The 15,982-nt window shown below is 41.1% G+C and overlaps 1 protein-coding gene across 4 annotated transcripts in view; it reads right to left on the bottom strand.

The window, feature by feature from the left end:
* ptprub (protein tyrosine phosphatase receptor type Ub) overlaps positions 1-15,982 on the bottom strand; it is a 154,923-nt gene that overhangs the window by 58,644 nt on the left and 80,297 nt on the right. For all 4 annotated transcript variants that reach the window (XM_020092686.2, XM_069536903.1, XM_020092685.2 and 1 more), the window contains exons 3-5: positions 15,390-15,661; positions 6,623-6,704; positions 3,584-3,699 (exon numbers count right to left, since the gene is read on the bottom strand). In XM_020092686.2, the coding sequence (XP_019948245.1) occupies positions 3,584-3,699; positions 6,623-6,704; positions 15,390-15,661 (470 nt within the window). The remainder of the gene's footprint in view (positions 1-3,583; positions 3,700-6,622; positions 6,705-15,389; positions 15,662-15,982) is intronic.

Raw genomic sequence — 15,982 nt, 5'->3', positions numbered from 1 at the left:
GGTGAGAGAGAGAACAGGACGTGTCAACATGTCCCTCTCACGATCACAAACGAGTGGATGTCATCTCATAAAGGGTATCATGTGCAACAGATACAGACAAAAACAAATGTCATGTATACACACGCACCCTGCACTCCTCATGAAGTTCTCTTCGTGGCATTCTAGTTGACTAAGACCCATTATCAGCTACCTTCGCCCACATTGTAGACAGTCAAAGAATGATTGGCCCTTTCTATACCTGATATTCATATTCATATCCATCGAGAGAGATCCAATCACAGACATTGCTAAGTTAGTCTGTACACACATGGTATTAAAATGCGTCCTGAATGTTAACGAGGCGCACACACACACACACACACACACACACACACACACACACACACACACACACACACACACACACACACACACACACACACACACACACACACACACACACACACACACACACACTACTCTACCTTGCCTTTATAAGAACTCGTTGCCAAGTAAATTCCTGGGACTCTAAACTAATAATGTAGCAAAGGCTTCATATACAAATAATTGCTCTCTGGGTCCATTCTTATTAGATACATGTGATTAAAAAGGAGGGTTGTCCAATTGTGTGTAATTTAATTAGAATGGCAGGACCGTCTCTGATTTAATTACACAATATGACAATCAGACATGAAAACAAATTCAATCTTTTTAAAATAATAGTGATTATGTGGGTGATACATGTCAGAGTGTTGTCCCTTAACAGAGCCCATCTACAACCTCAGTCATCCTCATTGTGCAATTAAACAGTTAGATCTGGGAGACAAATGGAATTTAATGAATTGAGGTCTATTCAGTTATGTCCATGAAAACAAGAATGAATGGCAGAATGCAGACTTTGTATTTTAGCTAAAAATTGAAATGGTAAAGATAACAGTTTGTCTTGGCATCAACAAGAAAGAAAATATAAACCTGCTTTCAGAAGAGCACATATCTCTGCCAAGGCCAAACAATCTTTCTACATTTGTCCAATCCACATTCATTTCTAGATCTGCACAAGATTGAAAAAATGCATTGATCTCAACACCATAAATATTTAAATCCTGCATCTGGATCCACACAAAAGATTTTATGGACTAGGCCCTCGCTGATGCCTCATGTCTCCATCATATTTGGCACAAATCAGTTCGGCACTTTTTGCACAATCCTGCTGAAAAATAAACAAACAAATGAAACGGACCAAGATAAAAACATCCTTGGCATATGTGACATTATAGTTTGGAGTGGACTAAGTCGAGAAATAACTAAAAAGAGGAAAAACGGAGAGTTGAGATTCAAATGGATCTTGCATGATGCATCTTGCTGTTGCACCATGGGAAACATTTGTCACATTGTTCCACACCATTAAAACCACTAACATCCGTCAAATCCACATAGTCTCAACACATCTGAGCTGACATTTTTTTCGCATGATTCCAAGCTGTGCTCTTTGTTTGAGATGGTGGACATGAATGTTGATACTCATCCCTCTGTTCTGCCACATTTAACTGAATCGATAGCATGTGAGCAAACTGGGATAAAAAGGAGAACCTCTGGGTTATGCTTGGCTGTTGTGCTTCTTGATTCGGGGCCATCAAAAAAAAAAAAGAACCCCACAAACCTCAGGCCAAGCCGTCACAAACAAACACATAAACACACACCCATTGATTAGGGTTAAGCAGGCAACAAATCATGTGACAGCAGGAAAAGGAAAGGAAACCTTAATCACACACTCCTGTAACCTCCCTGCATCTTCTGTATCTTTATATTACAGGAAGGAGGCCGGAGAAATGAAATAAACACAAGATCACTTCAAGTTACATAAACAATCTGTCTAAAGATAATTTGCAAGGAAATGACAAAAAAAAATCTGTTAGGCATGGGCAGCCAAGACTGTGCTGCAGCTGGTACAACAGACTCCACGAACACAAAGGGGCAAAACAGAAATCAACAATGAATTGAGTTAATGTGGAGAAAAGAGGTCTGAAAGATGAGCATGAAAGAGAGAGCAGGCATAAAAAGAGGAGAAGAGGAAGGTGAGCAGGTGGAGGAGAGGCAGGCAAAGAGCACAGTGGCCTGGAGATCTCATTACAGCAGACGCCTGTATGGTTATGCCAGCTAATTACCCAACGCATTTGTCTTCATCCTTGTGTTCTGACCAAATGGGTGGTTTGATTAAGTGTTCAGAGAGGTGGGAATGAGGACGCCTCAATTACATAAATCACACATCTCCTGATTTTCAAACAATGCAGTGGGTTTGCGTAAGGTCAACCATGATTAACATGGTGTGGTGGGTGGTAAGATGTTGGCAAACACACTGAATGTGTGGCTGCACTGTAATTGCAGTGTGAGATGAAAAAAGAATCCTTCAGCACAATGTTGTCTTGCTCCTTTAATCATCAGGGCTAAATAAAGAGGAGGGTTTTAAGACCACAGAGTGATTCCCACTACACGGCCCATCTGACCTTCACAGAGCCGCCATTTTGCATAAAAAGATAGATTTCTAATACACAGCACATGATTTGAATAGAAGCAGGAGGCAGTAAAGAGAGTGGAGAACACTATGATCTTATAAAGTCACTTTTCACTTCAGTGAGGTAAGGAGGCTTCAAGGCCATAATGGCCTTCACAGTATTCATGCTCCGACTGCAGTCTTCATTTAAGCACAGACATCTGGGACACATAATGTGTCAAAAACCTTGTTGTAGCATTTAAACATTTCAGTTCCACAATGTGGTTAGAAATTAAGTCTTCAACCTATGCTAGAGGAAGCAACGTCAAATAAACCCAAACTGCAAAAAGGTGTAAAACGGTGTAAAATAACTACACAGCAGCATTTAGTCATTTTGTGTTCTCTTTCTGTCTCTGTTTCTTTTTTCCATTTGTCCAGGGATTGAAAGAAGTTCCTCTAAAACAATCTGAATTACTGAGAATTTTTACATTTAGACAGAGCCTTTCCTTTTTTAAACAGCACAGCCTTTCTAGCCTTTACAGATTGAAATCTCTCAATAACAAAAGAAAAAGTTGAAACTTCTTTTTTTCAGTTTTTTAATCAAGCACTTTATTTACTTGAAATGAAAGTACTTATTTTCTATAAGAGTACTTCTTTTTAATTCCTCCAGTTCAATGAGATATCTCTCTGAATTTTAATCTACTACCCCTCAGGGCCGGGTCTAGGCAGAGGCAAGAGGGGGCCTGGCCCCCTCAAATAAATGTTGTGCCCCCTCAAACTAAATCCCCCAAAATATATTAAATTTCATATATTTTTTATTATCTCATGCTTCTCTCCTCCGCTCCACTTCTTAATGTCTTAATGTCTTGCTTGCCCCCACAAATATAAAATATATCAAGTTGTTTCTCATGTCATGTTTCGCACAATGCCCCCTCAAGATTTGTGGCTGCCCCCTCATACATGCCTGTCTAGACCCGGCCCTGCTACCCCTCCTCTATATAAGAGCATGGAAAAATACCCCATCCTATTTTTTTTTCTCTATTTGGGCTGTTGACTGTTCTGTATATAAAAACAAACTCCCACGCGTCAGCCGCCATTAAACCACTCACTCACCTCCAGCAGGAACTTCTCAGCCTCGGATGCCCTTCCAGCAGCAGCACACTGGAAAGTGGCATTTTGCCCGGCGTTGACCTCCTCGTCTCCGAGCCTGGAGAAGTGCGGTGCCTTATCTAAAGAGACAGACAGACAGAGGCACACAGTGAGCTCAAAAGACTCCATTACCTTTCAGCCATGCACCATGTGTCGGTCGGCTAAACAGGACATGTTTTTAATCAGGGTTTTTTGTTTTGTTTTTTTAAATACACAAACAGGGAATTTCTTGCTTGAGAGAACAACGAGCTTTGTCAAATGTTTGTTCATAATTAAATTTATTTAGCCCAGCATTGTCTCGGGACATAAAACTGGAAGTTAAACTTTTTGACCAATTTATTTCTTCTCCACTGTGCTTTATGCTGTAACTTAATGAATAACAAGTGAAGATAAGATTGTACTGATGCATATTGATGCATGTAACTGCTCACAGCAGTTTGAAACAAAAAAATCAACTTCGGAATGAAGCTGCAGGGAAAAAACAAGAAAAAATGAAAACTGCTTTTTTTCTTTTAATCCTCTCGGTTATTTCATGTATTTGTATCAACAATGGAGCGGACGTGTCCATAATGACGTCAAAATAATTGTGGTTATTCTTCAATAATAGTTGTAGTAAACAAAAATATCATATTTTGTTATTTAAAGATGCAGTGTGTAAGATTAAGGTGAGAAGGATTTTTGGCAGAAATACAAAATAATCATAGTTATGTTTTCACTGGTGTGCAATCATCTAAATTGTATGAATTGCTGTTTTCTTTACCCTAGAATTGTCCCTTTTATATCTAAACACTTTATATTTACATGGAGGAGGGTCCTCTCTGTGGAGGCCGCCATGTTTTTTTTACTGTCGTCCAAACTGGACAAACTAAAACCTTTTGAGTTTTTATGAAAACTGAAGTTCACCACAGGTTCTCTTCCATGTTTAGAAGGAGAGGGTGAGATGAGGAGTATTCAGCTGCAACACGCAACTTCACCACTATATTTCACTTAATTCTACACACTGAACCTTTAAGAGAGTGTGTAAATCAATATGTGTTCACTTAATTTCCATTATCAATATAACCTGCAAATAAACATCATAAGATTAGAGGCGATCTACAGATGAGCATAATGTGACAGTGTCTCTGCAGAGGCGAGTCTGTCCGTCGCATTTTGACGAATATTATGTCCCAGAATACTGCGTGGAGCTGCCAATGAGTCAGTGTGTGGGAGTCGCCCTCTCATCCAACTCCATGATTAACAATAGAGCAGTGAGAACCAAACCCCTGTGGAGCCAAATCACTGGGTAAACGCTGGCAGCGCTGTCTGCCATCATCTCTGAGAAATGGGTTAGGACAAGTTGACATGTCACTCTCGATGATTGACAGGAGGGGATGGCAGAGCAACAGTGAATCGGAGCATCGGGGGAAGCGGGCGTCTGGCTCTCTCTTGGTTCTGCATGCTGCTGCTTTGGGGGGGGGGGGGGTGACGATTTGTTGATCTAGTTTGTGCGCAGTGAGGGGGACGACGGGAGAGCGCCTGCTTTTGTACCCCACAGGTGGTCATGTTTCCTTTGAGTGACTCTTCCTCCTAAGGTTAATTCATAATTCATGCCAAAGAGCCGAACATAAATAAACATCCAAAATGAGCGTGAATGAAAAAAAAGGCCTTAGAGTCGGCAAGAAGTGCAGCGTTATACAACTAAATGTGTCAGATCTTATCCACGGGACTCTTTAGCGTGGTAAATATTTCACTGGGCTGTAACGCTGGGTTTCAGAGTCAAAGACCGAGACTCAGAAGAATATTTCTAAAATGTCAAGCATGCTACAATTCACAAAAAGGAACTTGAGTTTTTATTATTTATTTATTTGTGGGGGGGGGGTTTAACAATACAACACTTCCATTCTCACTCTTCCTCCGTTCCTCACAGTCCTCGCTGGTGCATAACGCAGGATGGCCGCATGCCACATCATAAGGCCTGCTCAGGTCTTGATGAGAGACCTAATTATTTAATGACCACAGTGGGAGTATTCAGGAGACGCCATCTGTCATCTCCGGGTGAAACTGGGCGGCTGACTGGGCGGTATGCGTACAGTAGGGGTACGAAGCAATGTCACAGGCAGTGTGCATTTAATAAAAAAATCACTCCTCTCCAACATGACATCCTTGAAAAGTCCATCTCCAATCACTCCAGTGCAAACAATAGGGAATATATAAATATTAACAAGAAGGATCCCGTGAGGGTGAAACATCCTTCAAGCTTGTGTCAGTTACACGAGTCACTTGGAATCGGTGTGGACGTGAGTGTTACATGTCCTATGAGCCGACGAGAGCCCTTGTGCTCAGCACTGGGCTATGCACGGACTATGTAAGAGACACTGCTGCACTTTGTCCAGGTATTAAGCTCAGGTGTCTGAGTGAATATGTTTTACACAACATCCTCAGGGGGGCTGACAGCACACCCTCACATTTCCACCACTGACACAAAAGGCACTCTGCTGCAGGCGGCTATTGGTTCGCAAGAAGAAGAAAAAAAAACCCACCCTGAATAGAAGGCATTTTCTTTCATATGGCTTTGAAATGTAGTGCTTGATGGAGGACAAAAGACCTGTACAAAGTGAGCTGTGACAAAAAGCTACAGCACACTTCCAGGCAGGCCAGAGAACATGGCAGTGTAGATATCCTGAGAGAGAAAATTCAAGATTTCACTGATTAACAAATCAATTTGTCAGTCAAACCAGGCCGGAGGCGGAACAGCAGGTGTGTTTTCAGTGGGGGATGAAGCCAGTGTTGGCATTTGGGTGCCAGAGTGTTTTAATAGCACTACTGTCATCGCAGGATGCCTCAGGACAGCCCACAGTACCAATACAAAAAGGTCAATCAGCCATTACTCTTTTCCTCAACCTATAACTGTTTCATGCTGCTTTGAAATACATTTTCCACCCCCCCAAAGCCACTACACCTTTTTTATATTGCCTCCAGCACCTTCCGTAATTGTAATCCATTGTCAGAAGTGGCACTTACAGCAGGGATAGTTGAGCACCATGATGTCATCGATGGCAATGTAGCCTCGCCGTTCCCTGGAAACCGTTGCCTCAATCAGAACCTGCAGAAGTGGAGTAGATGCGAATACATGATGAACAGAATTAAATTCATAACCACAGCAGCGGAAGCAAACACTTGTGACTTAACCTCATGCTCAAACGCTCAGAGCTGAAGTGTAGAGCAATTTTCCCAAAGACCACTGAGGGCTGCATGGATCCTCTCACTGTCGTTCCCTTTTTGTTGACAGATGCATTAATTACAAACGTGCCCATCGCCACGTCGTTGCACAACTACTGACCCAAAAAACAGGAAGGCAGACAATGAAAGAAATTGGATATTTTAAGATAGATGGATACGTTTTGTCTTCATCCGCAGGGCAGACAGAAATAATGGCTTCACCGGGGAAGCATATGATGTGGCGCCTGAGTCATGAGAAACATTCTACATTCAGGCTGCGGTGGAGCCATAACGTCAGCTCATACAACTTGTACAGGGCCACGAGGCTCAAGGGAGGACAGACCTCTACACCACCCTGTGGAACAATAAGCCTGGTGAGCGGTGGGATCCTATGAAACCTAATCAATATCAAATCACCATCCTCAGTAATAGTGAGAGAGTTATGAGACATGGGGGGGATGTTTGTTTTCGCCGCTTCCAAGGACAGTCCTCCATCCACACAATTTGATCCAAGGCCTGCTTTGAGTTATTGTTTCTCATAATCCTCTGACCAAATCACAATATGGCTTCTACCACCAAGTTTTGATTTCAGCTGAAGCCCCACTCACACGTCCCCACTGACACGCACATGTGTTTACACGTTTTAATACGTTACAGGGGATTGGAGCTTGTTCTTCTCAATGCCAAATAACTGGACTGAGAGGTTATACTGTATTCACTGTTTTTTATGGGTTGTATATCTCTTACACTAGGACTGGGTATTTTAGGTTTTCTATAAGGTTTAGTTTAAGAAGGCACAGAGGTAATGATATAGGTCTGATCTTCTGAGTGGGCCACATGGCTTTAGTACTGCCATACAAGTCAGCAGTCAGTCAGATTTATTGTTATTTTATACATTTTTTACCATGTGTTTTGTGAAGCACTTTTTAACCGTTTAGATAAGTGCTATATAGGTTATAAGTTATCATGCATTCTTACCTTTGGAAACAGTGAGTGAATCTTTTTTATTGTATTTTGCTTGCTTGATTTTCACTTTTTTGATTTGGGGAACATCGGAATACTTTCCTACTGAACTGTTGTTACTCAGACAATCTTAAAATCGAAAGAGTTCTCCAATGCAGGTAAATCATATGATAAAGCACTTTCTGTGGCTACAATATGACCAGTAGGTGATTAAAGGGGGGCGACGGGAGAAACAACCGCACTTATTAGTAAAATGAAAATGAACAGATGAAAATGAGATTGCAATAATAAAAGTTCATCTTTGGGTAGGGACGAGATATGGGACAAGATGAGGAGACTGAGAAAAAGAAAGGTGATGGAGATGAGAGAGGATTACATGACAGGGGTCAGGGGCCATGGCTTTCCACCCCAGTGAAAATTGCACATGGTGGAAGTGCTCACACTTATTATAGCAATCTAAGTTAGGGCTAGGGATAACTTGACTTGGTTTCTCTTTTTAACAAAATTTCTCAAATGCATCAGCATTAACTTCTGTCTCAACATGAAGCACTAATACAAGAACTTTGTCAACATGAAATATCTAATGTTATGATTTTTTTTTAAATAATGACTTAAATAGAAGAATAGAAGAAATAGACTTAAATGATTATGTTGCTAGTTGTATTGCAACATAATTATTTTATCCTATCAAAAAATAAATTAGACTAATCTCACCAAAACAGTGCACTTGTGTTTGCACTTTTAGAATTATAGTCACAGCAACATCTGCACGGTGTCTGGCAAAGATTGTAGCCTCACACACTCAGCAGGGCAGAGAAAGTCCACCTCCCTGGACTTCGGGGAAGGAACACGTGTGATTACACCAACAATTGGTGTGACAACATCCCTGGCCATGCACGACCCCTAAAGGCACCTCCACAGACAGCATTTTGATGGGATGTGAGGAGATTGGGGTCATCTGAAAAAACACGGAGGGAAGTCAAACAGAAGGAGTTGCAGGGAGCCAGGCATGCAGGCTGTAGAGAAGAGGTGAAAAGGTTGTGGCTGCTGGGTCTCGGAGTTGGAGAGTTACCCTCGTCTGTCTATAGCTGGCTGCTCTCCTCCGGCTCAGGGAGGAACACTGAAGCTAATCTTCTGCCAGAGTCAATTTTCCTGTTTGGTCCCAGACTGTGCTGGAACCTGAGCTGCTTAGAAAGAAGAACATTGACATTACCTGTTATATTTCTTTCAGCTGGCCTATTTTCTTAAAAGCCTGTGCAGTCTAATCTTTTCTTATTTCATTTCCTTTGTCTTCATTTTTTATTGTTCCCTATTTGTTTTCCCCTCAGTTTGTGCAACTACACTAATCATACAATATTTATAGCACTGGTTAAAGCACAATATGCTTCAGTATGCTGACCTGAATTATTAGTGTAAGCACACACTGCCATGCCATTAGACTAACATAAAATTAGGCGGAAAACACTGATTAGGCTTAATGGTACACAAGGAAGAGAGAAATATGCCCTGGAAGTCTAATTGAAGGTGTTATTACTATCTGCTGAACTAAAGCACTCTGTAAGAGATTGATTGCCGGTTAATCCTCAGTCTTCTTGGCCATTAGGAAGGAAATTATTAAGAGGGAGACGTTCTGAGCATTTGTTTCAATAAACAACCTTCCCAGATTTTTATTGAAAGCCACTTTCCCAATGAAACTTTCAGTGTGTCTGTACTTTATCCTAATGAGGGGTTATTTTACTTTGAGAAGATAAGAACCCTGGAGTCATTTTGCGGGGGGAAAAAACAATAGTGTGACACACAATGATTTACGACTGATATAAAAAGCATTTTAGGGAGAAAATATTACATTTGCCTGTGATATTGGCTTTTAGAGGCAGTTGTAATGTATACAAATCAGGAGACGATTTATCCGGACCTATAAACCAGCTTTCTCTTTTTACACTCGAGTCAGGAGACACCATTAGACACAGAGGGCTTTCACTCACCATTATGCAGTCATAGATAAATAACCCCTCTTAATATTCACAGACAAAAGGTCAGACGCTGAAGTATATCTTTTCAGGTGGAAAATGCCAAAGGATAACAGTCTGTGTATGAGAATATGTGCCAGTGTCAGGAATCTCAATTCGCTCACTAAAGTATTTCACAAAACCCTTTCCTATATAGCCATGGGCTCCGCTTGGAGGTCTCTCAGCAGGCTGCAGAGCAGGAAAAGAGCAGATACTATCAGACAAAGCTGAGACAAGAACATTCTTATTTACAAGTCTTTGATGTGTCTCCTGCTGCCGATGTGTTCCTCTTTCTTTTAAACAAATTAGCGTAATAATTAAATAAGATGAATTCATGTTTCCAAAAGGGGCCAATTCAATCGTACTCTTTGTCTTTAATTCATTCTTTGGGGAAATATGCTTCTTTGTATTCTGTCCAAGACTGAGATGAGAAGATCGATACCAATCTTATGTTGTGCATTTTAACTTCAGAGCTGGTTAGCGTAGCTTAACTTAAAATAATATATAGAATAAAATAAATAATTACCATATTAGATGTTGTCCAACAACCATATGATGACAGCAAGAATTCAGAGGGGCACTTCCTCCACCCGGTACCATAGACTGTATATAATGATGGACGACATGACAGCTCCCATAAAGTCTCTGTATTGCCCCCTGGTGGCTAGCTGCAGTATAGGTCACAAACCCCACCTTCTCCATGTTGGTGGATGGAACATGAGCCAAAAAATGCCCAAGTACAGGTCAAATAAATTGTTCTCAAAGATTGCTTCTGTCACTTTAGGTTGTTCTTATTACAATGATTCATCTTACACTGCTCACATTTCTGAGAAGTTTGGTTTTGATTACTTATTTGGTGCAACAAAAATGGGGAAAACATTATGATTGAGGGCTGAGACTGACTCACGATTGGTTGGGTGCGTGTATCGGCGAAACTTCCATATAAGGATAATTCATTCCCAGATTGCTACTGCACAAAATGTGTGTTTCCATTCTGGGATATATTTCAGCCTCATTTCTGGATAGTGGGATAACGTGTTTTTTTTAGGTATTTAAAAAGAAAATTGTGACCTATGCCCTTTAAAGGTGATTTCCAGTCTTTATACTACGTAAGCTAACTGGCTTCAAACTAGCTACAACTTTAGCATGGAGAATGGCTCTTTATGGTTTTTACGGGCGGTTACAGGGACAGGAGAGATTCCCGCTTTTTCTTATTTCTTATCAACAGTGTGATCTATCTGAGCTCTGGCAAAGAGACACTATACAGCCTATAGGTGTGTGGCTGCATGCAGTTTGAAACATACACATAATTATGTGGCCAAAGATAAGAACTGACTTAGACTACTAGAACCCCCCATTATTCAATATTCACTAACAAATGTTCACACTGGATAACAACTGTGCATCTTTAAATAGATAAGTTTTACTGGGGCAGAACCATTCCATTAACAGAATGGACAGGAGCAATGATTACACAAGGCTTGAAAACAAGCTGATCCCAACCGATCATTAGAGCAGCAACAGCTGCAACAGGTAGAAAGTAGTGAGAAAGGAGATAAATAAAATATATAATATCAACATGTGTGAGAAGAAAAAAGTCATGAAAGGCAGAAGAAAAACAAGTTTGAAGACGATTCTGACATTTGGAAGGAGGCAGGAAAAAGAGAGAAGCAAGAAGTGAGTGAGAGATGCTAAAGAGGGGAGGGGGACATGTATGCGGCTCTAGTTGGCAGTCTTGGAGGGTTGGATAACATCTTTAATATTTGATAACAAGGTTCTCCAGGTATTGCAAACACTTCTACCAATAAGAGGGAGCGAGAAATGTGGCAATGTACACCAGACACAGACGACAACTTCAATCGAAACATCTCAAGGTGATCTCGCTCTCTGAAGATTTTCACCTCAAAATCTATTGAACTCCAAATCCCAATTCCACAACTGTGATAGACGGAGTGATGTTTCTGTAATGCTTGTCACCCCCTGACATTAATATAAAGGGAAACCTGGTGAGCAAACATTTCACATGCACACGTTGAGTCCTGCATGAATAATAAAATATTAAAGAAGTACTGGGAGCAAGCAGGGAAATAATTTTTCAAATCACCGGGCAGGTGAAGCGGGGGGAGGGGTTTGGTTTCCTCACATTAATCCTCTTAGTTTTGGTGATTATCAGAGAATTGCTTTTTTTAATTACATTCCAGTGACATTTTCTAGACACAAACAGTGCTGTAAACAAGGTATTTCATTACGCCCCAAAATCGTGAAAACCCGGGTGTAAGGCTACACTGACATTTTGCATCCTTGCGCTGTTGGCAGAGAACTCGGAGCTATAATATGACCTAATATCTAATATGGGAAGGGAGGGGAAACCTGTAGATTTTGAAAAATTGTGTGCATTCTCTTGGGATTTATTTTATTCAGAGACAATGATAAGAAGTGCTTACTCTCCGTCTCTGCTTAAAAAGAGTCCTTAGCTAGTTTAATGGCAAAGTAAATCTGTCTCCATTTAACTTATAATCCAAAATAGTTATATTAAACTGATACAACCAAAATCCTTTAGGATTTAAAGTCCCACAAGCTGCAGCTGATGTGCCCTGGAGCTTATAAAGTCTCGGGTGAATACTAAAGAGAACTGCTGAACCAAACCAGACTATATCAGATTCTCATTGTTCTGCTTTTTGGTGTTTTCCTATCTGTTTCCACCGCACTGTTGCGGGTAAATGATAGAGAATAGCAAGTAATGTAATGGAAAAAGGCAAAAAATAAAAAACAGTCACACCTTTAAACGTCTCTGCAACGAAGAGCAATGACGTGTTGCAAGACAAGACCCTCAATCAATAAGAACTGATGAGGAGCTTTTGACTGCAGAGGGATTAGCAATGTAAACTGTGGTTTAGGTGACTTTGTGTGGGGGCAGTTTGTTCAGCTTCCTTTGAGCTGAGAAGCAGCACAAGGTCAGAGTTAAAGCGACATGTGGCATTAAAGAAGAAGTGTCCTTGTATGCTATAAGTAGTTTGTTTATTAGTGCAGATACCTTTTGATCAAATCCCCACGATGAACATATTTAATCCATTGGTTTTGAGCACTTTTGAACATGAGATAAAAGCGAGGCCATTAGGAGTTGAAGCTATCCTATTAAAATGCTGTACAGTCAATACTAATTCAACTTTCAGGCCCTTCTCCTGTGCTGTGTGTCTTGTCTAGGAGTCGTATACTCCTCTTCATAAGCCCATTATAAATCTCCTTCTCCAAACCAGAGATGCTAATTTGCAGCCACAGCACATTTATGACTCACCTGTGAGCCATCACTGTTTACTGGGATACTTAGAGGACTGTGAGAAGAAAGCACACATCTCCAGAGGGGAAGCGGAAGGGAGGATGTGGAATACAGTGCAACTAAGTACACAGAAAATGTCTTTGCTTGAGTACACACCACTCGAGTAAAGAGAGAAAAAAAGATAAAGCAGGATGAACCATGTTATAATTGTATTCATGACTTATCTGTCATCATGTGGGGATATAGGACAGAGCGGTGGTCAAGAGTCTGTTTTATAACAGCTCGGCTCTCACTGCATCCATCAGTGGTGAAGCGCTCTCTACCACGACACTCAATCATTTTCACCTTAAGAGCAAAAGCTATTTAATACATTTAATAAGGGTGTTGTTAATGTAATCATTCCCACTGAAAATGCCATGGAGATAAAGGAATCATTGCGGACCCCCTTTTGCGGTGAAATTGAACTGATGGACATTGCAAGCCTTTTTATAAAGAGCAAAGCTCAAGAGATGTGACTGACAGTAAGCAAGACATTGATAGTATTCAATCTTAACCGGTTTTACCCATAAATGGTTTCTTTGAATGATATCTCCTAACGTATGTGATGTAATTTTATGTTCACTGCTGACTATAAAAAACATAAAATTCTAACAAGAAAAAAGCAGTGTCTGAATTCGAGTGGGGGCATTTGTAAACCAATTACATCACAGTGGCACGACTAGGTTGTCCCAATTCGAAAGCTCCTCCAAACACAGCGGGCAAATGTGTCCTTCCAACACAGAGCAACAAAGGCTCCACCGGGTGGATGCTTCCTGGCCCAACATATCCCATGATTCAGTGCGCTTTAGCGACCAACTGTTTTTCAAAAAAGGAATTGGCAGCAAAAAGTGAAGCAAAAATGTAAGGAGAATTTATTTGTAAATGTAAGTACTCAAGTGAACACCTCACAGTACCCATGTTTAAAGAAAAACATCTTTTCAACAATAATTTCTAATCACCAAAGACCGGTTTCGCCTGTTGCTTTGTTGCTAGGCGACAGCTGTAAGGGCTGGACAAGCTGGTGACGGAATAGGAAGACTGGATCGTGGGTTCTACAGACAGTACGAGGCTGTTGGAGGATGCAGCTAATGTCGGCTGCATAGACCGGGTACTCCGCAGGATTCAGCCGCTGAATTGAGACACAGCCATTTTAAGATTATCAATAGATCTATTCAGTTTCTTGCCATAGACTGTAAATAAAGATGGATGATTCATCTCCAATTTCTGCACGGTAGTAATCAGAGGGAGGAGCCACGTGCTCGACCAATCCTGAGACAGTCTCAGCTGTCAATCTTTTTCATTAACTAATTAAAGCCAGACCTACCTGAAAAATGACAATGCTATGAGGGTGATAAGAACTACAGTAAATGACAGAAACCCTGTTCATGACGCGTATGTTGTCTTTTTAGTTGCCAAAGATTATCTCAGGCTACCTCAGGTTAACTGTTTGCAGTGTTCATGCAAACCTTAGCTAACAATTGGTGTTAGTTTTATATTTAGTGTGCAGTTATCCACGTGCTGGCATTATATTTTTTAATTTTTCCTCTCAACAGAGAAAGAGAAAATGCATAATTTCAGAAACATTTCGCTTTTCCCATGAGGCTTTGACGGGCTGCTGTATCTTTAGTGAGACAAACTCATCGCTATCTCTAATATAATCCAGAAGAGTAGTAGAAACCTATTCAGCGTAAAATAGTATAAAGCCTTGAATACATTTGACAATTCTTGGTAAAATGTACACTACTCAACTTAATTGCTTCTTGACAGCTCTGCAGAGTATGCAGAAAAAAGAAACTGCATTAATAGATGCAGTGCTCACCTGACTGCTCCACAGACCACACCACAGGAGGCTCTCACAACTACATCTACACCCCAGTAAGATGCCTGTCAATGTCTTTCTTTTGTTAGTGCACAATGATATGTCATGCAGATAGTTTGAATTGGCTGAACATGCTGTGCACAGTCCTCAGTGGGTGAAATCTCTACCAGGCATGACCATGTGAGACCGGGTTTAGGCCCTCGAGCGCTAACGCTGGCTACATTCACAAGGGGATTGATGCTAATTACATTGCAAATGCAAGTAATTAACACTGGATTCACCTCCAGGCTAAAATGAGTAGTGATCAACACAGCCTCCCTGTGTAACATTTCTCAGCTGTACAAGGCGCCAGTCGATGTGGTGTGCAGATCTTCATCACAAACATGAACAATTATTTTACTGTTCCAAGCCATCAGAAACACTGTCGTGTAAGAGTGAGAGTGAGAATGACAAAGCTCATACCTGGTATTCATTAGGCCAGAAGGTGCTGACGGCCAGCTCAACCTGATGCCACTGCTTTCCATGAGACCCCGACGTGTTCCACACTGAACTTCCGAGTGGACCGCCATTGACTCGCACGTACGCCCTGAGGCCCCCGGGACTGTGGCCATCGCGACTGTACAGGAAGTAGCTGAATTGGACGCAGTGCGTGTCATTTTCACTCAGCGACTGCAGCAGCAGCTGAGCACGATGACCCACGGCATGCTGGGAGGAGTTCACCAACATGTAAGATCCTGAAAGGAAGAAAGTAAGGAAGAAATGCATCAGTTATTCATTGTATTCCATGTATTTTAAAGTGTCGGAGGCTTGGTTGCATATTTTAACTGGTATCTGGTGCTAAGAGCCTAAGAACACTGTGATTTCTTTTAATAATTTTAAATCATTAAAATTATTATCCTTCAGACGAGCTGTCCTGTACACTGTGAGTCAGAGTAAGACATCAGCGACCAGTTGTGGTAGTGAGGCAAGCATTTTAAAAAGTTAACAGAAGGCTAAAGTGCCTGCAGTGTTGAATCATTTTCAATTGGAAGTCTAAAGCAGGGAAAGTTTTTCTT

This window comes from Paralichthys olivaceus, chromosome 13 (assembly GCF_024713975.1).
Source record: "Paralichthys olivaceus isolate ysfri-2021 chromosome 13, ASM2471397v2, whole genome shotgun sequence".
Classification (NCBI taxonomy): Eukaryota; Metazoa; Chordata; class Actinopteri; order Pleuronectiformes; family Paralichthyidae; genus Paralichthys; species Paralichthys olivaceus.
Note: the sequence above shows the minus strand (reverse complement) of the source record. Positions and strands in the feature narration are given on the sequence as shown.